Source organism: Cetorhinus maximus, chromosome 23, assembly GCF_964194155.1.
Source record: "Cetorhinus maximus chromosome 23, sCetMax3.hap1.1, whole genome shotgun sequence".
Lineage (NCBI taxonomy): Eukaryota > Metazoa > Chordata > Chondrichthyes > Lamniformes > Cetorhinidae > Cetorhinus > Cetorhinus maximus.
Genome location: NC_135901.1, coordinates 6,365,701 through 6,391,240, shown reverse-complemented (window position 1 = coordinate 6,391,240; position 25,540 = coordinate 6,365,701). Strand labels below are relative to the sequence as shown.

At 44.7% G+C, this 25,540-nt stretch overlaps 1 protein-coding gene and 1 non-coding gene across 2 annotated transcripts; both read left to right on the top strand.

Annotated features, from left to right (window-relative positions):
- Positions 1–471: 471 nt before the first annotated feature.
- On the top strand, positions 472–553 carry trnas-cga (transfer RNA serine (anticodon CGA)). The gene has a single exon. It is a non-coding gene; the product is annotated as a tRNA-Ser (tRNA).
- Positions 554–18,803: 18,250 nt separating this feature from the next.
- LOC144697749 (uncharacterized) lies at positions 18,804–25,177 on the top strand. The gene is made up of 3 exons (XM_078569756.1): positions 18,804–19,243; positions 20,984–21,602; positions 25,129–25,177. Exons 2-3 carry the CDS (start codon positions 21,094–21,096, stop codon positions 25,175–25,177), a joined length of 558 nt encoding a protein of 185 aa, XP_078425882.1. The 5' UTR covers positions 18,804–19,243; positions 20,984–21,093.
- Positions 25,178–25,540: the final 363 nt, after the last annotated feature.

The following is a 25,540-nucleotide window of genomic DNA, read 5'->3' as shown; positions in this document are numbered from 1 at the left end:
CGTGTCGCGGCTGGGGATCCGCCATGATATAAACAAGTGGCAGAGCAGGTTCGAGGCGTCTGAAGGCCGCTTCCTGCTCTTTTCCTTACTGTCTATATTTCAATGGAAATACCAGGTAAGGTAAAAAGCGTCCATTATATGTTATCATGGCCGAGCGGTCTAAAATGCTGTACTAAACGCACCCTTTCGTTGGGGGCGTGGGTTCGAATCCCAGAGTTACAATGGGCTGGTATTCGCTCCGTGTCACTAAATCTTCAGACGGGGAAGCTTCAGTTGAAGTGTGCTGTGTTTTATTTTGATGGGAAGAACAAGGAGAGACAATACAAATATGAATTCCGGTGGGGGGAAAGGAGCCTGTGTGGAACCAGCTGATTGGCTCTTCCAGAGAGCTGGCACGAACATGACCTGGCGAATGTCTTCCTGCTCTGCTGTAGCCACCTATCATTTTATATGAACACTGCAAGCATGCCCGTAGTCGTGGCCGAGTGGTTAAGGCGATGGATTCGAAATCCATTGGGATCTTCCCACGTAGGTTCGAATCCTGCCGACTGCGTTTTCTCATTATTCCCGATTTCAACCAAAAAGAATTATTGGTAAATTGTAGAAAATAAACTCTCCCGCGTTTTCCTATTTCCGTTTATCTGCCGCATCTCAAGGAGTGTGGACATCTCGGAAGGTTTTGGGGTTCTGGGAGACTAAAGAGAAAGAGAGGATCAAGGACATGGAGGGATTTGAAAACAAGCAGGAGAATTTTAAACGAAAGATAATACTTGTTCAGGAGCCAGTGTAGGTCAGAAAGCACAGGGGTGATTGGGGAATGGGACTTGCTGCGTAGTTTAGACATGGGCAGCAGAGTTTTGAATGACCTCAAGTTTACAGAGGGTAGAATGTCCACTCACATTCCAGAACTCACATCCTGGTGGATCAGCGCTGCCGTGTTTCCAAAATCAATACTGATTCTTATCAGGTGCCATTCTCAGAACTATACACAGTGCTCCAGTAAAAGCAGCCCCATTCCCATCCATATTCTGCCTTGTACCAACATCGTTGTAGCCAGTGCTTTGCAACCGATCTCAGCCTTTCTCTTTTATTCTTTTACTTTCCAGCTCGACATCGACATTTGTTCTCGACCTGACGCACATGTGACATTTTCATTTCTGATGCGGAGCTTCAGTTCCAACTCCACTGATTCGGGCAGAGCTGTAACGCATTTTCTGTTTTCAATCAGGAACTCAATCAAGTCGTTTTAACAAGAGAATTAAGCGGCTAGCTTCTGACCAGGATGCAAACACGGGCCGCAGCGGTGAGATCGCCGAATCCTAACAACTGGACTACCAAGGAAGCTGCTTTCTGCGCTTGCATCTCGGGATATCCACGCGGCTTTTGCCATTTTCTTCATTCTGGACCATTTTCACGAGGGCGAAGTTTCTCCGACAAAATGTCATGTTGAAATAGGACACAAATTATTTCTTCAGCCAATGAAAATCAACGTAGCTATTGGCTGGAACATGAAATCGACAGCGTGGTGAAATAGTCCCAAAGCTGTGAATTGCAAAATTCAATTTCCAAAACCCACCAACCTAATCACTGCGGCTCCTGTGAAACTGACAAGGCAGCGCACGGCAGATATTCATCACTAAAAGCAACTGATAGACATCAAATTCTTCACTTTCACGTCACATTTTTTAACTCGTATTCTCCATCTCAGACATTTCCAGTTCAAAAAGATACAAAAGGAATCTTTCCAATCTGCTTTTTCTCTCTGAACCATTTTAATATGAAGCTACAAAACATAAAGTGAATGTAGTTGTAAAGCGTGAAGTGAATGCGATGGTAAAAATTCGTTCACCTGCGTGTGGAACTGAGCCGCATTGCTACATTCCGGATCCTAACCACTCGCTGTGCAACATAAATCTGTACGCTTTATTTCCTGTTGCCTCTCCTCTCCGACCAAAATGAATCACTTCACACTTCCTTACGTTAAATTTCAGCTGCCACTTGTCCGTCCAAATGGATTTGTTTAAGAGCCCGAAAGGGAAACCAACTCAAACTAGAAATGGAAGCGTGAGAATGAAAGAAGAGAAGTGACGGGTTTTGTAGATCCCGGAGTAAAGAGACTCCAGGATCAAAATAAATCAAAATACTGCGGATGCTGCAAATCTGAAACAAAAACAGAAAATGCTGGAAAAACTCAGCCGATCTGTCAGCAGCTGTGGAGAAAGAAACAGAGTTAACGTTTCGAGTCTGTATTTTTGGGTCATTGGGACTGATTGGAATGCTCTTTGCAAAAAGCTGCCATAGACACGATGGGCCGAATTGTCTCCTCATGTGCTGTACCATTTTATGGCAACATTATTAAATCAGTCTGTCTCCAGCATTCCTAATGATAGCAGCTGAATTCCATTTCTTCAAAACAAAAACCCAAAGTGCTGCTGCATGGCCGCACAGGTTACCGTTTCAGCTAAGACCATTGAGAATTCGGCAGTGCAGGGTTTCTCTAGCATCGTGGCCCTAACACGCAAATAGTCTCCCGGTTCGAAACCCGGGAAAATGTTACCGAAATCCGCACGTTTGAGTGCACTTGCGTAATACGGTCACGTGACAATTGGTCTTCTCGAAATACTAAAGAACATCCCACAAATAAAACAAAAGTGACATTTTATCGCACCCGATGCAGTAAAGGTTGTAAAACACTTTCTACTGTCACTCGACAGACATATTAACAGTTCGTTCAGTTAGCAAAATAAATGAATCTGTTTATTGCTGTAGGTTAACATACTTACTCGTCGTCTCAAAGATGAAGAACAGTAATGTGTGCTCCAAAAGACAGACGAAAGCGATATTGTAATTGAAACAGAAGAAATAGCAGACACGCTACATCATCACTTTGTATCGGTCTTCAGCAGAGGAAGAGGAAAAACTGCCAGGGTGCGATAAAATGTCCGAGGAAACCGAGGCTCAGTGCAGGCATGGTGAAATCCCTCCTTTCTTATTCAGCCTGGAAAGAAGAGACATGAACGGGATTTAGGCGCCAGAATGTAAAAGATGCCATGAGCCTATTTGAAAGAAGAGCAGGGGAGTTCTCCCCGCTTCCTGGTCAAATTTATCCCTCAATCAACGTCACAAAGACACATTCTCCGCTCATTATGACATTATTGTTTGTGGGAGTTTGCTGAGCGGTGATTGGCTACCGGGTTTCCTACATCACAATGACGACACTTCACAATGTCCTTCATTGACTGGAAAGCAATTTGAGACGTCCGCTGGTCGGGAAAGGTGCTATATAAATGCAAGCCTGTCTTTATTTAAATATCAAAAACGCCAGTGCTCTGGTGACTGACCCTTGAGAGTGGAAACAGTTTCTCCCTAACTGCTCTATCAAACCGCCCGCCGCCGATCCCTTCCTTAGCACAGTAATTTTAAACAACACCATGAAAACTCAGTTTAACCTGCTTTGCTCTAAAGAAAACGATCCCGGCCTTTATAGTCTCTACAAAACTGAATGTGTTCACCCCTGAACATGGTGCAAGGCGGAACATTGTGACGAGATTTTGGAAAATGTTGTTCATTGGCAGGTGGAAAAATGGAGGAGGAACCAAAACAGGAAACCCAGTCTCCAGTTCTGTGAATATTTACAAACTCTTTAGGAAACGGAATCAGGGGAGAATGAAGGGTGAGCTGTCCGACTGACCAAGGCCTATCTGGAATGTTAAGCCATTCTGTCATGCAGCAGCACTCTGGGTCTCTGTTTCGGAGAAATAGAATTCAGCTGGTATTGTCAGGAATGCTGCAGACAGACTCATATAACAATGTAATCATAAAACGGCAAAGCACCATGTATCTATTCAATGGCATAAGGGGCCCTTCCATAATCTTGTCCCGATCAGCTTTTTATAAGAGCAAACGAATTAATCTCAGTTTCCATCCCTCTTTTAGTAAACCTGTTATTATTCTGAATATCAATTAATTGCACAATTCCCTTTTGAAAAAGGAGATTCTGCATATTCCATGCCTAGTTTACCTTAAGTAACACTGTTTCCCTCACCCAATGCCATGAAGATTTAGACTAGTGCTTCTTACATAGTTATGCATATGAACATTATTTACTTTTTCTATTGATTTCATATCGAATTGACAAAAGTGCTCATTTTTCTGATCAAACACCTCATTATTTCTGACTTGATTTACAGAATCTAATTACATTTGCTCCACAAGGGTGGAGCTAATCAAGGGTGTTATATCACAGTGGGAAATCAATGTTACAGTTCAACAGAGCCCTGCCAAGATCAAAAGCTGGCATAGTTTGTTTCTTTCATTTGGTTTAAAATGCATTTGTTCTGGGAAGGCAATCTTACAGAATACATATTTGTTTAGGAAAAAGTGTTGATCTGCCAGAATGTTTGGAGGATTCCAATGGTTAGACTGAGAGGTCATGTCACTTGTTACAGGAAGACAACTCTTGGTTTCCGCCTGGTGCCTCAGTTTGTTTGAATTTCAAACTACAGAATGTCTTAGGCAGCAATGCTTTCTGCTCAATCATTATGAACACACTTCTCCTCAGCAGAAGAAATTAAACAAACTTTTCTCAGCAATTTTTTACCTTATTTAACATTCAGTATTAATGTATTTGATATTGATGCCCTTGGTTAACTTGAGGCTCTCTGAAATAGACAACATCGAATTGCAAACTTGACTGGCAAGCAAAAGAATGCCAGGCACCAGGTAATGCATTTGATATGGGTCTGTTAGACAAAGGAAAGCCAATGGATGTTATCTACTTGGACTTCCAGAAGGCCTTTGACAAGGTGCCGCACAGGAGGCTGCTTAGTAAGATAAGAGCCCATGGTGTTAGTGGCAAGGTACTAGCATGGATAGAAGATTGGCTGTCTGGCAGGAGGCAGAGAGTGGGGATAAGGGGGTCCTTCTCAGGATGGTGGCCGGTGACTAGTGGAGTTCCGCAGGGGTCAGTGTTGGGACCACAACTTTTCACTTTATACATTAATGATCTAGATGAAGGAACTGAGGGCATCCTGGCTAAGTTTGCAGATGATACAAAGATAGGTGGAGGGACAGGTAGTATTGAGGAGGCGGGGAGGCGGCAGAATGATTTGGACAGGTTAGGAGAATGGGCAAAGAAGTGGCAGATGGAATACAACGTGGGGAAGTGTGAGGTCATGCACTTTGGTAGGAAGAATAGAGACATAGACTCTTCTGTAAATGGGGAGAGGATTCAGAAATCTGGAGTGCAAATGGACTTGGGAGTCCTAGTCCAGGATTCTCTTAAGGTTAACTTGCAGGTTGAGTCGGTAGTTAGGAAGGCAAATGCAATGTTGGCATTTATTTTTAGAGGACTTGAATATAAAAGCAGGGATGTGCTGCTGAGGCTTTCTAAGGCTCTGGTCAGACCACATTTAGAATATTGTGAGCAATTTTGAGCCCCGTATCTCAGGAAGGATGTGCTGTCCCTGGAGAGGGTTTAGAGGAGGTTCACGAGAATGAACCCAGGAATGAAAGGCTTAACATATGAGGAACGTTTGAGGACTCTGGGTCTATACTCGATGGAGTTTAGAAGGATGAGGGGGAATCTGATTGAAACTTACAGAATACTGAAAGGCCTGGATAGAGTGGGCGTGGGGAAGATGTTTCCATTAGTAGGAGAGACTAGGACCCGAGGGCACAGCCTCAGAGTAAAGGGAAGACCTTTTAGAACAGAGATGAGGAGAAACGTCTTTAACCAGAGAGTGGTGAATCTATGGAATTCATTGCCACAGAAGGCTGTGGTGGCCAGGTCATTGAGTGTATTTAAGACCGAGATAAATAGGTTCTTGATTGGTAAGGGGATCAAAGGTTACGGGGAGAAGGCGGGAGAATAGGGTTGAGAAACTTATCAGCCATGATTGAATGGCGGAGCAGACTCGATGGGCCGAATGGCCTAATTTCTGCTCCTATGTCTTCTGGTTTAAACCGGCTCTTCATTGATCTGGGAGCTGCAGCCCCGCTCGATGCAAACTGGGGAGGGGGACCGGTCAGTTTATTTCCGGGGTTTGCGGTTTACACATGTTTCCGGAGCCTCTCGGTCCACGCGCCGGATCCATCGCTCCCTCCGCCCCGCCATCTCCACCTTTACCCATTGTGGACCCGTCTCCCCATCGCCATTACCCGCACTGCGCATGCTTCAGTCACAGCCTGGCCCCGCCCCTCCATTCACTCCGATTGGATGGAGGACCAGTCCCGCCCTCTCTTCCTATTGGTCCTGAGCTGCCGTCAATCACCCGGGCATTGTGACGGTTTCAAACGCTGAGAGCGGCCACAGACTCAGCCTGACTTGCTGATTCTTGGCAGCATTTTCTGTTTGGGAATTAGAGCTAGAGATGGATGGTCTGTTCCCCTCTGTCCGGGGGGATTCACACTCATTTCCCCAGTGCAGTGATTCTCACGTTTACTTTATATGAGAAAGTCCCCGGTTCAATCCCGGCTGGAAACTTTGTGTTTAACATTGTTACTGATGAGGAATTAACAGTGAGTTTAGTTTCATGTCGAACAGGGTGACAGTTACTGTTGTCTCATTCCAGAGAAAACTGATCCACTCTGACCCAAAAACAAAATACTGTAACACCCTAGGTGGAAATCCAACCTAGAACTAGGGGGTCACTGTTTAAAAATAAGGGGTGGCCCATTTAAGACAGAATTGAAGAGAATATTTTTCACTCAGAGGGTCATGAGTCTTTGGAATTGTCTTCCTCAAAAGGCGGTGGAGGCACAGTCTTTCAATATTTTTAAGGCAGAGCTCGGTAGATTCTTGATAAGCAAGGAGGTGAAAGGTTATCAGGGATAGGCAGGAATGTGGAGTTAAGGTTACAATTAAATCAGTTCAATTAGATCAGACTCGAGGGGCCGAGTGGCCTCGTCCTGCTCCTAATTCGTATATTTGTTTGACCTCAAAACAAAAAATATTGGAAACTCTGAGCAGGTCAAACAGCATCTACAGAGAGGGAAACAGAGTGAATGCTTCAGGTCAGGAACCTTTGATCCAAACTGGAAAAGAATTAGAGATTGAACAGTTTACCGGCAAGTACAAAGTTAGAGAAAAGAGTGGAGGATGATGGTGGGGTCGAAGGATTTTCTTATGATGAGAGACAATAGTGGATTTAAAGGTGAGAGGGACAGTACGAAAAGAGAGAGAACCGTTAAGTATATTGTCTAAAATGTGGAAGTTGGATGGTCAGCAGTTTAGTGAGAATAGTGTCAAGGAAGCCGAAGGCACGTCTCAGAGACAAGATGAGCTGAAGGAGATAGAAGATAGGAGAGAAACTGGAGAAAGATGCAAGTGCAGAGCTTGGACAAGAAGGTGCTTCAGATACAGTTTGGCCAGGTGGGCTAGTGGAAGGGAGGGAAGAAGCAGAGGCAGCTGATAGGATTGTCTCAATTTTAGTGACAAAGAACCTTCATGAGCTTCTCATACTTGTTGTTTGAGGTGAGGAGGAGGATACGGGGAAAGGGAGAGCACTTCAAAAGAAACTAACTTCTGTTAGAGATATTAGAAGATTCACCACACTGTGCGTTCAGAACAAAGCTGATTTATTTGATTTTTATCCAAAATATTAACCATTATAACTGGGCTGGAGTTCATTAACATCAGCAGAAACAGACCCCAATGAACATGGTTCAGTCCTGGGCATGATTAACAGCAAAATAAAATCACTGTAATTATTTGTGAACTCGCTGGTGACTCATCAGGGTGGATGACCAAGTGAATCTCTTCCCACCCACGAAACAAGTGAATGGTCTCTCCACACTGTGAGCTCGTTGGTGTGTCTGCAGATGGGATGACCGAGTAAATCCCTTCCCACACTTGGAGCAGGTGAATGGCCTCTCTCCAGTGTGAATTCGCTGGTGTTCAGTGAGCTGAGCCGATTGCCTGAACCCAATCTCACAGTGAGAGCATCTGAATGGTCTCTCATCAGTGTGAATACATTGATGGGACATCAGATCCCCAGACCTTTTATAGCACTTCCCACAGTCTGGGCATTTAAAAGGTCTCTCATCAGTGTGGACTCGTTGATGGCGCATCAGTTCTCCAGAACTTTTAAAACATTTCCTGCAGTCTATGCATTTAAAAGGTCTCTTGTCAGTGTGAACTTGCTGGTGTGACAGCAGATTGGCTGATTGAGTGAATCCCATCCCACACTCGGAGCAGAGGAATGGTCTCTCCCCAGTGTGAATTCGCTGGTGTACAGTGAGTTCAGATGATCGCCTGAAACCACTTCCGCAGTGAGAGCAGCTGAACGGTCTCTCGTCAGTGTGAATATGTTGATGGGACATAAGTTTGGGACATAAGTTTATCTAAAGTTTGATAGCATTTCCCACAGTCCGGGCATTTAAAAGGTCTCTTGTCAGTGTGAACTCGCTGGTGTCTCATCAAGTTGGATGAACAAGTGAATCCCTTCCCACACTCGAAGCAGGTGAATGGTTTCTCCCCAGTGTGACCTCGCTCGTGTATCAGCAGGGTGGATGACTGAGCAAATCCCTTCCACACTTGGGGCAGATGAACGGCCTCTCCCCAGTGTGAACTCTTCGGTGTGTCAGCAGGTCAGATGAATTAATGAATCCCTTCCCACACTCGGAGCAGGTGAATGGTCTCTCTCCTGAGTGAACTCGCTGATGTTTCAGCAGGTGGTTTGACTTTGTGAATCCCTTCCCACACTTGGAGCAGATGAACGGCCTCTCCTCAGTGTGAACTCGCTGGTGTGTCAGCAGGTTGGTTGAATCAATGGTGAAGGCATTGCCCTGAGAAACGAGTCAGCAAATGGCTGTCAGTTATATTGTTTAGCTGAGAAAGGCACAATGTATGCTCAGCTGAACAAAATAAATGACAGCCATTGGCTGATTCATTCCTCAGATAATGCCTTGACCAATCAGGGACAAGCTGCCTGGTTTAAATTTCAAACAATGCTTGGCAGTTAACTGCCAGTCACCATCAATGGTGCATTCTCCATGGCAATGCTACTTGCCAACCAATCCGCACTCTCTTCACACACAGTAAAACTTGTTGTTATTGGTATTCTTTGGACAGATTTTTAATCAGTAAGGGGTATGGGGACAAGGCAAGAAAGTGGAGTTGAGGATTATCAAATGAGACAAGATCTCATCATGGTGGAGCAGATTCGATGGGCCGAATGGCCTACTTCTGCTCCTATGTCTTATGGTCTTATTCTTGCGAAGTGTCCTGATGAGTGTAAGATGAAAAGCATAGACCAGTCTCTTTTTTCAGCAGTACTTATGTCCTGTTCTATCAAATGACTATTACAGGTGTTATTAACATCAGCAAAAACCAGAATTAATATGGTTCAATGTTGAATGAGACTAACAGCAGGCATAACAGCAGAATACAGCTCCTTTAGTGACTTGTGGACCCACTGGCATCTCAGCAGGGTGGATAACTGAGTAAATCCCATCCCACACTCAGAGCAGGTGAATGGCCTCCCCTAGTGTGAATTCACTGGTGTCTCAGCAGGGTCGATAACTGAGTGAATCCCCTCTTGCACTCAGAGCAGGTGAATAGCCTCTCCCCAGTGTGAACTGGCTGGTGTCTCAGGAGGTGGGATGAGTCAGTGAATCCATCCCATTCCTAGTCATTTGCTAATTAGTTTAAATCTAAGCCCTCTGGTCATTGACATCTCTGTTAATGGAAGTAGGTCCTTCCTATCAACTCCATCTGGCCCCTCATAATTTTATACATCTCAGCTAAATCTCCGCTCAGCCTCCTCTGTTCCAAAGAAAACAACCCCAGCCAATGCAATCTTTCCTCACAGTTAAAATTCTCCAGCCCTGTCAACATCCTTGTAAATCTCCTCTGTACCCTCCCTGTTGTGAACACATCCTTCCTGTAATGCAGTGACCAGAACTTTAGTCAGTAATCTAGCTGTGGTCTAACTAGTGATTTATACAGCTTTGGTATAAACCCCCCTGAGTTTGGAATAAAAACAGAAAATGCTAGAAATACTCAGCAGCTCTGGCAACATCTGAGGAGAGAAAGGGGTTTCAGGTATGTGATCTTTCATCAACAGAAAATGCTGGAAATATTTCCTGCTCTTGTATTCTATGTCTCAGTTAATAACAAAAAGTATCCTGTCTGCCTTTTTAAACACCTTATCTACCTCTCCTGGCACCTTCAGGGATCTGTGGACATGCACTCCAATGTCCCTCTGTTCCTCTACACTTCTCACCATCATACCAGTAATATTCTTTCCCTTTGCCTTGGTTTTCCTCCCCAAATGTATTTATTACCTCACACTTCTCCAGGCTGATCTCCATTTGCTACTTTTTTGCCCACCTGATCAGCCTATTGATATCTTTCTGCAGCCTATAGCTTTATTCCTCACTGTTAACCACAAAGCTGCCAATATCTTAATCATGGCCCCTATGTTAAAGTCTAATTCAGTGATTTATATCATAAAAGCATGGGATCCTGCAGTAAGCCATCCAGGGCTCCACTGGAAACAGCCTTCTTGTCCCAAAAACACCTCTCAACCATTCCCCTTTGTGATCGTCCAGCACATTGTTTAATACATACAAACATACGAATGTATGATCTAGGAGCAAGAGTAGGCCACTTGGCCCTTCAAGCCTGCTCCGCCATTCAATAAGATCTTGGCTGATCTGATTGTAACCTTTCACCTACCCCCAATAACCTTACACCTCTTTGTTAATCAAGAATCTATCTAGCTCTGCTATAAGTGTCTTCAAACCCTATTTGAACTAGAGTTTGGCCCCAGGAGCATGATATATAGAATGCATAGGATGCATCCTGGTTTTCCGATATGGAACCGGATGCGCAATTCACAGGACTTGGATGCCCTGCCATCCCTTTGTTTATCCAATTATTAATTCACTTAAACAAAATAAACTAATGATTAAAATAATTAAGGATTCATCAGCTACTCTCCAATCAGCTTCTTCCATTGTGTTGAAGTCAGCTTATTTTTATAGGAACTTAACAGAAATGTTTGAGTTGATTGGGATTATATTCGCTGGAGTTCAGAAGAATGAGGGGGGATCTCATAGAAACCTATAAAATTTTAACAGGACTAGACAGGGTCGATGCAGGATAAATGTTCCCAATGGTGGGTCAGTCCAGAACCAGGGGTCACAGTCTGAGCATACGGGGTAGACCATTTAGGACTGAGATGAGGAGAAATTTCTTCACCCAGAGAATGGTGAGCCTGTGGAATACGTTACCACAGAAAGTAGTTGAGACCAAACCATTGTATGTTTTCAAGAAGGAGTTAGATATACTCTTGGGGTGAAAGGGATCAAAGGGTATGGGGAGAAAGCAGGAGCAGGCTATTGAGTTGGATGATCAGTCATGATCATAATGAATGGCAGAGCAGGCTCGAAGGGCCGAATGGCCTACTCCTGCTCCTAGTTTCTATGTTTTTCTTAACTCCGAATACCTAAACACCTCAGAGTTTAATTTCCTGAAAAATTCAGACTTCTTCACGATTTCAATCCCTGGTTAGTTAGCTTTATCATTATCCCCTAGATTTGATTAATTACTGACTCTAATTATATGTTAAATTATCAATTTGTCTTTAGTTTTAGGCTGTGATTACTTAATAGTTGATCAATGCAGTGACCAGAGCTGTACTCAGTACTCTAGCTGCGCTCTAACTAGTGTTTTACACAATTCTAACACAATCTCCCTGCTCTTACATTCTAGTCCTCAGACAAGAATGTGTCCCAAATGCCTTTTTGACCACCTGATCTACCTGTCCAGCCACATTCAGGGATCTGTGGATCTGCACTCCAAGGTCTCTTTGTTCCACAAAACGGGATGATGCTGAGAAGTATATTGTTCATTCCCTTGTCTTGTTTACCCTCCCAAATTCATTATCTCACACTGCTCCAGATTGAATTCCATTTGCCATTTTTCTGCCCATCTGACCAGTCCTTTGATATCTTCCTGCAGTCCACAGCTTTCTTCCTCATTCTCAGCCACACCAGCAACTATTGTAACATCCGTAAACTTCTTAAATGTAGGGGCAATGAGTAAGTCCAAATCATTGTTATAAACCACAAACTGTGGAACCCCACTGGAAACAGGCGCCCAGACATGATTCAGTCCTGGATGTGATTAACAGCAGCAATAACAACAGAACCCAACCCCCGCTGTCGCATGTGAACTTGCTGGTGTCTCAGCAGGTTGTTTGACTGAGCGAACCCCTTCCCACACATCGAGCAGGTGAACGGCCTCTCCCCAGTGTGAACTCGCTGGTGTGTCAGCAGATTCCTTTTACTTTTAAATCTCTTCTCACAGTCAGAACACTTAAAAGGTCTCTGATCAGTGTGAACAAGTTGGTGTGTAGTGAGATGAGATGACTGAGTGAATCTCTTGCCGCACACAAGGCAGGTGTATGGTTTCTCCCCAGAATGAACTCGCTGGTGTATCAGAAGGTCAGATGAATCAATGAATTCCTGCCCACATTGACTGCAGGTGAATGGCCTCTCCCCAGTGTGAACTCGATTGTGTCTCACCAGGTGGGCTAACCGAGTGAATCCCTTCCCACAGATAGAGCAGGTGAATAACCTCTCCCCAGTGTGAGTGTGTTGGTGTTTCAGAAGATCCTTTTTGCTTTTAAATGTCTTCTCACAGTCAGAACAATGGAAAGGTCTCTGATCAGTGTGAACAAATTGGTGTGTCAGAAGGTGGGATGAACAAGTGAATCTCTTACTACACACGGAGCAGGTAAATGGCCTCTCCCCAGTGTGAGTGCGTTCGTGGTTCAGTAAATCCTTTTTGCTTTTAAAGCTCTTCTCACAGTCACAACATTCAAAAGGTCTCTTGTCAGTGTGAACAAGTTGGTGTGTCAGGAGGTGGGATGACTGAGTGAATCCCTTCCCACACACTGAGCAGGTGAATGGCCTCTCCCCAGTGTGAGTGCGTTGGTGTGTCAGTAGATCCTTTCTGCTTTTAAAGCTCTTCACACAGTCAGAACATTTAAATGGTCTCTCATCAGAATGAGCACGATGGTGAGTCCGGAGGTTTGATAAAGCATTAAATCCCTTCCCACATTCAAGGCAGGTGAATGGCCTCTCACCAGTATGAACATGCTGGTGTGTGTAGAGGCTGGATGACTGAGTGAATCCCTTCCCACACACAGAGCAGGTGAACGGTCTCTCCCCAGTGTGACTGCGTCGATGAGTTTCCACTTCAGATGGGGAATTGAATCCCTTCCCACAGTCCCCACATTTCCACGGTTTCCCCGTGGAGCGGGTGTCCTTGTGCCTCTCCAGGTTGCGTGGTCAGTTGAACCCAGGCCACACACATACAATATGTGTACAGTCTCTCCCTCACTGTGATGTTTTTTCAGGCTGTGTAACTGGTTAACTCTTTCCACAGTCAATTCACTGCAACACTGTCACTCGGGTGTGTGTCTGTCTTCGTGCTTTTCCAGTCACATTGATGTTTGAAATCTTTTCTCACAGACAAACATTCCTCCTTCCACATTCAAAGGCCGATGATATTCAGGTCCTGGTGAAGCAATTGTCTCTGTCAGATCTTGATGTGATGTTTGGTTTGAATCTCCCATCTGCAAATCAAACCCTCTGAATGCCCTGTAAAAAGAGTTTAATTTGAAATACTCAAAATATGCAATAAACAAATAGGCCATTCTGTCCAACTATTCTGCTAGTTTTATGCTTCTCCTCCCATTCCATGCAAATTATCTCAGCCTTTCAGTTTATCTTTCTAATCCCTTTTCTCTCACATACTCATCTAGTTTCCTGTTGAAATTATCAGTTTTCTTCCCTCAATGGTTTCTGAGTTCCACATCCTCTCACCACTCTCTGAGTAAAGAAATTTCAAGTGGAAACATTGTCTCCATATCTACCCCGTCCAACCCGTTGATCATTGTGAAGACATCTATCAGCTCACTGCTCACGCTTCCTTTTTCTAAAGAAAAAAAGCCCCAATCCAAACTTTCCCAACACCTGTAATTTTTCTGTTTGTTTACAAAGCCCATCCCTGTCAGTCGAGGATAGAAATTGAAAAGAGACAGATATTTCTCTTGGTTTGAGTTTGCTGTGTGTAAATCCCCCCCTTCTAACCCCCTGTCAGTCCAGGATAGAAATTCACAACATTCTCTCCTCCTGCTCCGGGTTTGTCACCGGGACATTTCTTCTCGGGTCCACTCGGTGCAAACGGAGAGTCGGTTGCTTCTCATTCGGGCTTCACGGTTTACACAACATGTTTCCGGAGCCTCTCCGCCCACCCGCCGGATCCCTCGCTCCCTCCACCCCGCCATCCCCCCCTTTACCCATTGTGGATGCGGGAAACAAACATCCGTCCTGGTCATGAGTGACACTGCGCATGCTCCCAACACTGGGCGGCACAGCGCCTGCGCACTGCTCTCCTGTAGCGTTGATAGGGGACAGTCTTCACCGCCGTGCATGCTGGGTAAAATCGCCGCCATAGCGAATCCCAATTGTAAACAGATTTATTTTTGTTTTCTCACTGGGGTCGGACGGCCAATAAATAAGATTAAATTCCTGCTGGGTTTTCTTTAATTAACCCATATTTGTCGATGTGAATATTAATTTTATCCCGAATCATTGTTTCTAGGAGTTTCCCCACCACTGAAGTTAAGCTGACTGGCCTGTAGTTACTGGGCTTATCTTTACCCCTTTTCAACAAAGTTGTAATGTTTGCATTTCTCCAGTCCTCTGGAACCACCTCTGAGTCTAAGTATGATTGGAAAATTATGGCCAGCGCCCACATTTTCCACTCTTACTTCCCTCATTATCCTTGGATGCAACTCATCCAGTCCTGGTGCTTTAGCAACTTTAAGCATAGACAGCCTACCTAATGTCTCCTTCTTACCAATTTAAAATACTTCTATTGTTTTAATTACCTCCTATTTCACCGTAGCCTGGCAGTATCTTCCTTGGTAAAGACAGATGCAAAGTATTCTTTCTCTCTGCAATATTATTCTCTCATTCATTCTCTCTCCAGTCAGAATGTGCCCATTGCCCTTTGTTGTTTCATTGGCCTTTATTGCCTTTCATCAGCCTTATTTGGCCTTTAATGCAAGAGGATTGGAGTACAAGAATGAAGTTGTCTTGCTACAATTATACACGGCTTTGCTGAGGCCACAACTGCAACCCTGTGTGCAGTTCTGACTTCCACATTTAAGAAAGGTTGTACTTGCATTGGAGGTAGTAGAGTGAAGATTCACGACATTGGCCCCTGGGGTGAAATGGTTGTCCGATGGTGAGTGACTGAGTAAATTGGGTCTACAATCTCAGGAGTTTAAAAGGTGAGAGGTGATCTCATTGAAACATTTAAGATTCTAAGGAGCTTGACAAGGCAGACCTGGAGAGTTTGTCTCACCGGCTGAAGAATCAAAAACATGGGGCACAGTCTCAGAATAAGGATCTGATTATTTAGGACTGAGATGAGGAGAAATTTCTTCACTCATGCTGTTGTGAGGCTTTGGAATTCTGTACTCCAGAGGATTGTGGGTGGTCCATTGTTGAATACATTACAGGCTGAGACAGAAAAATATTTGGTCTCTCGGTGAATCAACATAAATGGGGAACAGGTGGAAAAGTGGAGTTGAAGCCAAAGATCAGCCATGATCATATTCAATGATGGAGCAGGCTCGAGGGGCTCTATGGACTATTCTGCTGCTATTTCTCATGAACTTATGTCCAGAAAATCATTTTAACTTGTGAAACTGATTCGATTTCTGATTCCCAGCTGTTTGTGTTTTAATCTTGTCCCATTGAGTGATTTCACTGTGACTGAATATGGTTTTACTGATCAATGGACATTTAGCTGTCAGTGACTGCACTGCAGAAACAATTCGTTTAACTGTTCTGCGTGGAAATGAGAAACTGAGCAGAAAATGTTTAACAGGTACACTTCTCTCAAATACTGAGACTAGAGAAGGGAAATATGTTGTTGACAGCAAGCAGTCTCAGGCACTCCATTTCTGATTAGTTGTTTTTATTTAATTGTAAGAAAATAGGGAAGTGTAACACAGAAATAAGAAGAGTTCATACACCACCGCCCCACACAGTTTACATCATTATTTTGATAAACGCTCCAAGATTTAGCCTTTTAAATTCTATTTGTCTTCAATACTCGGCTTTCCAAGAGCTTCTTTTAAACTCTTCAACTCATCTGTGATGGTCACTTTCTGTGCCAAACCGGCCTTTTTAGGAAATAAATTGATCATTACTTCTCTCTGCCAGCCTAACTTTCTCCCTTTTTATGTATGTCTTTCTCACTCTGCATCATTCTCCATCAATCCCACTCCCACAGTATTTGGAATATATATTGTTCTTCAATAGAAACAGGAGGAGGCCATTCAGCCATTGACGCTGCTCAGAATTCACTAAGAGAATTGTTGATCTGCCTATCAGCATCTTTCCCTTACCTCCATATTCCTCGCTCAACAAAAACGGAAAAAACTCAGGCAAGCAAACCCCCAGGAGGAAACTGGGCCAGGGTTGGGGGCAGGTGGCGTTGCGGAGGTGCTCAACTCCACTTGAGCATTCGTTTATTGAACCTAAGTCCAACACCTTAATCACTCAATGATCCTGCTGCATTGGAACCATTTTCTGACCGCTCATTGAACCAGACAGAACACATTCCAATTGTCTTGATGAGTTTCTTTTCCTCAAATGTTTCTCAGTTCTATTTTCATCAGAATGATGAATATTATTTCCAATTTGAAATGACTGACAAGTTCCTCTCTGCATTATAACTGAGAATGTGTCTATTTGCTCAGCATTAACTGCACCTGGTAATAGAGATGCTTTGGGACTATTTGAACTTGGTTTCAGCCCATGAACTCAATGGTTCACTGAGGGCTTGGTGATACACATGATACCGACATATTCACGGCGTGGGGAAGACTGTGAAGAGAATCTATGTATCTATATATGTATCAATATTGCATAGACAAGGAGATAGAAAGGAGGGAAACTGAAATGAATGGGGTGTATGAAAGCAGACACAAAGACAGAAGAATGGATGTGCACTGTGTATAATGTACCTTTACTCTCCTGTGATTTCAGATATCCTGTAACATGATGGTTGTGAACTTGATGTTTTTTTTAATCATATTTTGCTTAAATTCAAACATCCACCTTCAAGTTTGACATGAGGAGAATCTTCTCTGTTGCAGAGAGCTAGCTGCCTTTCCAGAGATTCATCAGAGGTTTCAATGATGATGATGAAGGTGGTGATGGCGATCATTACTATCATTTTATGTCTATATAACCAAGAAACAGTGGAAAGTAGAGGGGATTCTCTTGTGACATTTAATGAGGAAAATAATGCCACACTAACTTGCATCTTTAAATTAAGAAATCGTAGACCTCATGTGTGCTGACATAGTCAGAAGGTCAGTAAACCTCCACAATGTCACAGAAGAAGGTCATTCCCCCTGTAAGCAGACTGACTGTAGCCCAGCTCGGGGTGTTTCCATTCACTGACATAAAGGGGTGAGAACATCCGAGACACGATTTCAGATTATTGAGGGAGGGGTTTAGAATGGATATCTTCAAATATCCAACTCCCCTTTTACAGAGTGGACACTGACAATGCGGCTCCTCAGCATCTGGGTTGTGAGGGGAGCATTTCTGACAGGTACTAATGGATTAAACAAATTTAATCCTTTAGTTAGTTTTATGAACATTATTCGAGCCAGGATTTTTAAAACCCACAGGACTGAGCTTTTCCTGTTCGAACATTTTCTTCAGATCTGAGCTTTGGAGATTCTGTCACTCAACCCGTCCCTGGTTTCAATAAATGAACCAGCAGAAGGGTTAGGACAGGTTAGATTAGAAGGAAAAGTGGTGACTTTACGCTGTCTCTATGAGAGGACATGGAGCATCAATTATTTATACTGGTCCCGGCAACACCCAGACACACAGCCCGAGTTTATTCGAATGAAATACACCAGCGGTTATGCAGATAAAACAGATTTTACAACAGCCCATTTCTCTTCAGAGCTCGAAATCGGGACTCAGTTCACCATGTTAACTATATGGGGGCTGCAACTGACAGACACTGCAGGGTATTACTGCTCCCCGAGGCTCACAGTGACAGAAACCTGCCTGATGGGCTTGTGGTCAAAGGTGTTTCTCTGCCTAAATTTATCCACGAGGAATAGGTCCAACTACTTGTAGCGTTCCTCAGCAGCGTAGCCAGACCCATCCTTCACAATACAGGGGACAGGTAGAACCTCAGCACATAGTGACACTTGGTGTTTGCGTACCGAGGGTCTATGCACAGCTTGATGCAGCCACATACAAAGGTTGTTCTGAATGATGACAATATTTACCTTCTCCCTAAGCTTCTGCTGGTTCATTTATTGAAACCAGGCATTCTCCTTGTTCTAACGGTGATAATCCCTGTCTTCCCAGTGATTCCCTGAAGTCAGCCCTTGAATTGTTTGTGCATTGTTTCATCATATTCCCACATTTCACTAACAAATGTTGAAATGTTTGCTCCACACCCACAGGATTTCATCTGTTTAAAGCCACAAACAGAAAGGTCCAGTTTTCTTCTGGAGTTTGAGACAAATCAGCTTTCAAAATAATGCAGGGTTTCAGCCAATGAGAGAGATCAGGGCTCAGCACCGCCCCTCATTCACTCCGATTGGTTGGAGGACCAACCGCTCCCGCCCGGTCCTCCAGTCCCGCCCGGTCCCCGAGCCCCGCCCCTTCTTCCTTTTGCTGCCGTCAATCACTCTCTGGGCATTGTGATCCGGAGCATGCGCAGTGTGGGTGATGTCCATGGACAGATGCTTGTTTGTCTCATCTTCAGGCGGTGAAAGAAATGGCGGAGTGGAGGGAGAGATGAAGCCAGTGGGTCGACGGGGCGGGTTCGTAAGTACCCGATGCGGCTCTGAACCCAGAATAAGAGTTTACCGGTGCCGAGTTTGCATCTGTGGCGGGAAGGTTGTGGGATCACGGCTCCAACGAAAGGGTCTGGGTTAACGACCGCCATCTTTATTGGGGTCAATGTGCAGCAGGGCGCATGCGCTGTCATCCCTGTCCCTGGCAGCAGGAGGAGAGAATGTTGTGAATTTCTATCCTGGACTGACAGGGATGGATTTTGGAAACTCCTTTTACAGTGGGTTAGAAAAGATTTACACACAGCAAACTCAACACAAAGACCTGACTCGAGTCACTCGATTCATCAGGACCTGGATATTATTGGCCTTTGAGTGTAAGCATTGAGTTCTGTATCACCTTTCTTCCTTACATGTAGATTCTGCCCAAAATCTTAAATCTGCCGCTGCGATACTTTCATGATTAGCTAATATCTTGCCACAAACTTGTACAGTACACGTCTATGAAATCTCCCCTCAACCTCTTCTGCTTCAAGGAGAACAAACTCAGTTTCTCCAACCTAACATTGCAACTAAAATCCCTCATTTCTGGAACCATTCTGATAAACCTCCTCTGCATCCTCTCAAGGACCCTCACATCCCTCATAATGTGTGGTAATCACTGGTTTGCACAGACCCAGATGTTCTGTGTTCGTGGCTGTGATGTTATCACACACCGACAATTCCTCAGTGACATCACCCCCGCTCCCCGGGTATTTCCTCAACTGGGAGATTTTTCTCTGACTCCAGTGCTTCTGATATCTTTCCAACTGCAGGCTCCAGCAGGAGATTTTAATATTGAATACTGAAATTATTTCAGAGGTGAGTATTTTTGACCATTCATCTACAATTTAGAGCTTTTCTTGCTAAACTCAGTTATCTGTGACAGGTTCTATGGCTCTGGGATTCCTTTATTGTGGATCTGAATTCATGCCCATCCATTGCTCTGTTTCTGCCCTCCCTATTCACCTCTCTTTCATTATCTAACTTTCTCTGTCTCTAATAATGGGTGTATTTTAACTCTGTTTAACATTTACTGTTACTTCTGCTGACCATGTCTAAATGAGGCTCCCACAGCTGCCCATCCCCTGACCATGGGCTGCTGGCTTCCCAGCTTTATCTTCCCACAGTATCTTTCATAGTCAGGAATTATTTTTAGCGCTATAGTCAATTTCTCTTCAGTTTCTGAGTTATAATGACCATCAAATTCTGCACTATTTTCTTCCCCATAATTCATTCTGCACACACTGAAACATTAACTCTGTTTCTCTCTACACAGATAATGCCTGACCTGCTGAATATTTCCAGCATTAGCTCATTTATTTCAGATTTTCAGCATCTGCAGTATTTTGCTTTTGTTTTATTGCAGATGTTCCTCACAGAACTGAGTCTGGAAACGGAGATGGACCAATTAAGAGCTATTTGTGTCGGAGTGGGTGTTGGCTGCAGAGATTGGTCCCTGGCCTCCTGTGTTGGTCCTTTGTCACTGAATCATAGAGTCATTGACTGATTACAATACAGAAGGAGGCCTTTAGCCCATTGAGCTCGTGCTGGTTCTCTGCAAGGACAAATCAGTTAGTCCCACTCCCCTGCTCTTTCCTCGTAGCCCAGCATTTTCTTTCTCTTCAGGTGCTTGTCCAATTCCCCTTCCTTTGTTGAGTCAGTTTGAGATGGCGGGGAACTTGGAGTTGATTGTGTTCACATACACCTGTTACCTTCTAGGCGGTGGAGCTTAAGGGTTTGGGCGGTTCTGTCAAAGATATGGCTGAGTTGTAGATATATAAAATCCCTCTCCTTTACCTCCTGCATCTCCCACTTCTCTGTCCCTTGCTCCATCCTTCTCCTCCCTTAGAGCCCAAAGCCTTGTGTAGGCCTGGACTGGGTGGCAGGTTCTCTTCCCTTAAGGACATTAGTGAACCAGTTGGGTTTTTATGACAATCCAGTCACTTCCGAAGTCACTTTTCCCAGTGCCGGCCCCACAAATGACCAGATTCATTCAGCTCAATTTCACAACCTGCCTTAGTGTTTTTGTGGGTTCTTTCTCACTCCCTTTTTTCTGTTTTAAATCAATTTCACAGAGTATTCAAAGGGAAGGATTTGCAGATGGGAAACTGGAAACCAAACATCACTTCAGGATCTGACAGAATTACCAAATTTATCGTAACCTGAATATCATCTGAATTTGAACATGGAAGGAAAAAGCACGGTTCACAGTGGGGAGAAACTGTACACGTGTTCTGTGTGTGGACGAGGCTTCAACCAAACATCTGGCCTGTCAAAACATAAATGCCATCACAACAGGGAGAAACCGTGGAAATGCGGTGACTGTGGGAAGGGATTTGATTACCCATCAGAGCTGGAAATTCATCGACGCAGTCACACTGGGGAGAGGCCATTCACCTGCTCCCACTGTGGGAGAGGATTTGGTAAGTCATCCACCCTGCTGACACACCAGCGCACTCACACTGGTGAGAGGCCCTTCACCTGCTCCGATTGTGGGAAGGAATTCACGCAGTCATCCAACCTACTGACACATCAGCGGGTTCACACTCGGGAGAGACCATTCATCTGTTCTGAGTGTGGGAAGGGGTTCATTTTTTCAGCCAACCTGCTGACACACCAGCGAGTTCACACTGACGAGAGACCTTTCACATGTCCAGACTGCGAGAAGTGCTATAAAACTCCCCAGGAACTGATGTACCATCAACGTGTTCACACTGACGAGAGACCATTCAGGTGCTCTCACTGCGGGACTGGGTTCAGGCGATCATCTCATCTCACTGCACACCAGCGCACTCACAGCGGAGAGAAACTGTTCGCCTGCTCCGAGTGTGGGGTGGGATTCACTCAGTCAGCCACCCTGCTAAGACACCAGCGAGTTCACACTGGGGAGAGGCCATTCACCTGCTCTGTGTGTGGGAAGGGATTCAGTAGGTTCGGTAATCTGTTGACACACCAGCGAGTTCACACTGAGGAGATGCTGTTCACCTGCTCTGACTGTGGGAAGGGATTCACTCAACCATCTAACCTGCTGAAACACCAGCAAGTTCATGAATGACTGTAGGAGTTGGATTCAGCTGTTTTCACTGCTGTTAATCACATCCAGGACTGAGGTGTGTAAGAAATGTGCCCCAGCTGCGCTCTCCCATGGTTCAGAGCTCCTGGACAGGAACAGAAGGCTCCTTTACAACTGGGTTTAGAGTCAGGAAGAGCAATGGTGAATGCTGGAAATGTGCTGTCAAATCAGAGATTGGTGTAAAACTGTGACCTGCTCCTGACTGAAAGTGAAACGGCAGGTTTAAGCTTCCAGACTAAGAAATGACTGTGGTAGTTATGGTACAAGGATTTAAAATGTTTGTGTGACTTTCCTGAGGCTACAAATATAAGGCAATGGCAACAACAACTAGCATTTATCTAGAACCTTTAACATAGTAAAACATCCCAAAGTACTTCACAGATGATCAAAAGCTTGGTCAAAGAGATGGATTTTAATAAGTGTATTAAAGGAGAAGAGGCAGTTTAGGGAGGGAATTCCAGAGCGTGGGACCGCAGGATCTGAAAGCATGGCCTCCAATGGTGGAGTGATGTAGGTGGGTGTGTGAGGAAGGGGTCAGAATGGGAAGAGCGCAGGGAGCTCAGAGGGTCATTTGGCTGGAGAAGGTTCCAGAGACTATCTGTCATGGAGAGAGTGGCTGCCTCCATGGAGCTTCAAGCACGGCTCTGAAATGGGTCCATGTAGGTCATGACCATGGCCGTGCATGAGATGTCTGCTGCCTTAAACAGGATGACAGACACTGTATCCGTGACCTGACAACACGTCACTGATTTCCACCAAGCTGGTCTGCAGCAGATTGGAAGGAATGATATGACTCTGGTCCATGAGAGGGATGATGGAGAAAGGAGACATGGAAGTGGGAACTCCAATAAAAGTCTTCCAGCCTCTCACCCATTAAGCACCCCCCAATCTCAAGCAGCACCTGACATGGCCCCAGCTCTTGACATGCAGACCCATCTCCTGCCCCGTCTCCCACCAGCTGAATCTGCCCCTGTACAGATACAGGTGGATCAGTCTTTGCCGGGATCCTGAGGGGCTCAGAAACCCGGAGGGTCGAGACCACAAGCCTATCAGCAGTGAGAGCAGGGATGAGAGGAGCCTGTCTCTCCCTCTGCTGAAACCACGCAGATGCACTGGGTAGAAGCAATAGGAAGGATCTGGGTGAGAAGTTGTAATTCACCAAGGGTATGCACATGGGGGTTTGACAAAATATTAATTTCCATTTAAATAACAACACAGAAAATGTATTGATGGGAACCACTTCCAGCTCTTGTCTGTTTTTACATCCTGAGGACTAGCTCACCCTCTCACTGGATTCATGCTGTAAGATTATTAGGTTATTAACAAGATAATTCCAAGCTGTTCCAGTACAGCTTCAACATGGCATCTACCCAGCTCTGTGGAAAATTGCCCAGGTATGTCCTGTACACAAAAAGCAGGACAAATCCAACCCAGCCAATTACTGGCCCATCAGTCGACTCTCAATCATCAGTAAAGTGATGGAAGGGGTCATTGACAGTGCTATCAAGCGGCACTTGCTTAGTAATAACCTGCTCATTGACGTCCAGTTTAGGTTCCACCAGGGCCACTCAGCTCCTGACCTCACTACAGTCTTGGTTCAAACATGGACAAAAGAGCTGAAATCTAGAGGTGAAGTGAGAGTGACTGCCCTCGATATCAAGGCAGCATTTGACCGAGTGTGGTATCAAGGAGCCCGAGAAAAACTGGAGTTAATGGGAATCAGGGGAAAGCCCTCCACTGGTTGGAGTCATACCTAGCACAAAGGAAGATGGTTGTGGTTGTTGGAGGTCAATCATTGAGTTCCAGGACATCACTACAGGAGTTCCTCAGGGTAGTGTCCTAGGCCCAACCATCTTTAGCTGCTTCATCAGTGGTCTTCCTTCCATCATAAGATCAGAAGTAGGGATGTTCACAGTTGATTGCACAGTGGTTAGCAACATTCGCGACTCCTCAGATACTGAAGCAGTCCCTGTCCAAATGCAGCAAGACCTGGACAACATCCAGGCTTGGGGTGGCAAGTAACATTTGTGCCACACAAGTGCCAGGCAATGACCACCTCCAACATGAGAAAATCTAACTATCGCCCCCTTGACATTCAATGGCATCACAGTCACTGAATTCCCCCATTATCAACATTCGGGGAGTTATGATTGACCAGGAACTGAGCTGGACTAGCCAGTAAATACTGTGGCTACAAGAGCAGGTCAGAGGCTAGGAATCCTGTGGTAAGTAACTCGCCTCCTGACTCCCCAAAACCTGTGCACCATTTACAAGGCACAGGTCAGGAATGTGATGGAATACTCTCCACTTGCCTGGATGAGTGCAGCTCCCGCAACACTCAAGAAGCTCGACACCATCCAAATTGACACCCCATTGATTGGCACCCCGTCCACAAACATTCACTCCCTCCACCACCAACACACAGTGGCAGCAGTGTGTACCATTTACAAGATGCACTGCAGGAACTCACCAATATTCCTTAGACAGCACATTCCAAGCCCATGACCACTACCATCGAGGAGGACAAGGGCTGTGGACAACCTGGAAGTTCCCCTCGAAACCACTCATCATCCTGACTTGGAAATATATCGCTGTTCCTTCACTGTCACTAGGTGAAGGTCGTGGAACTCCCTCCCTAACAGCACTGTGTGTGTACCACACCACAGGGACTGCAGCAGTTAAAGAAGGCAACTCAGCACCACCTCCTCTATGGCAATTAGGAATGGGCAATAAATATCAGCCTATCCAGCAAGGCCCACCTCCCATGAATGAATTAAAAAATGTTAACATTTAACTTTTGATAATTAGAATCTAACATCTAACTTCATCTGAAACTCTCCTTTATAGAATAGTGCAGTGGGCAAAGGTAGGAAATAGGACATGGTATAGAAAAGATGCCAAGTTCGAGGGATCCTAGGAAGTTACGTCAACTTTTAAAAAGCTCAGTGCAAGTAAAGTTAAAAAATGCCTTGAAGCTGTTTATGTAAGTTAATACATGACATCAGTGAAATAAATGACAACAGGATTTAGCAGCTTTGAGATAAGTGGAAAACAGAACAATGAGGAATAAGCAGAACATTTTTACATGATTTAAGTGGTTAGTATTGTTTATGTGAACTTTGAAAACGATAAACTAATGTGACTCAGTGAAACTCGCATTGCGCACATGAACTGTGAATACGATAAACTAACATGACTCAGTGAAGCTAGTTTTGCTCACATGGATATGACCAGAAGCAGGGAGGGGTTGGTCAGATGGGATAAAAGAGACCCTCCGAGACAAGGCTGTTTGGGGGAGAGGAACCAGAATCAGAGGATAAAAACCCTGAGAGAGAGAGAGAGACAGAGGAAAAGCTCAAAGATCAGCACTGCGAGAAGTCCTTGATGCGCTCAACTGTCTGGTTCTCGACACGGGTGGTATAACCTGCATTAAACTGTAAAGCACTGCCTGGGTTTGTCACTGGAGTTTGCTTGAAATTCAATAAACTTGTCCTGACTTTTTTCTCAATGAAGTTGATTCCCAACTAAGCTCTGCTGCCAAGTCTGTTCCTGACTGAAA

What these genes read in the sequence shown, in the direction of transcription:
- LOC144697749 (XM_078569756.1), top strand. Translation starts at nt 21,094, where the DNA reads ATGGAAGGAAAAAGCACGGTTCACAGTGGGGAGAAACTGTACACGTGT. An exon ending in AAAACTCCCCAGGAACTGAT is followed by an intron (nt 21,603 to 25,128) that starts GTACCATCAACG and finishes AATGTGACTCAG; the next exon opens with TGAAACTCGCATTGCGCACA.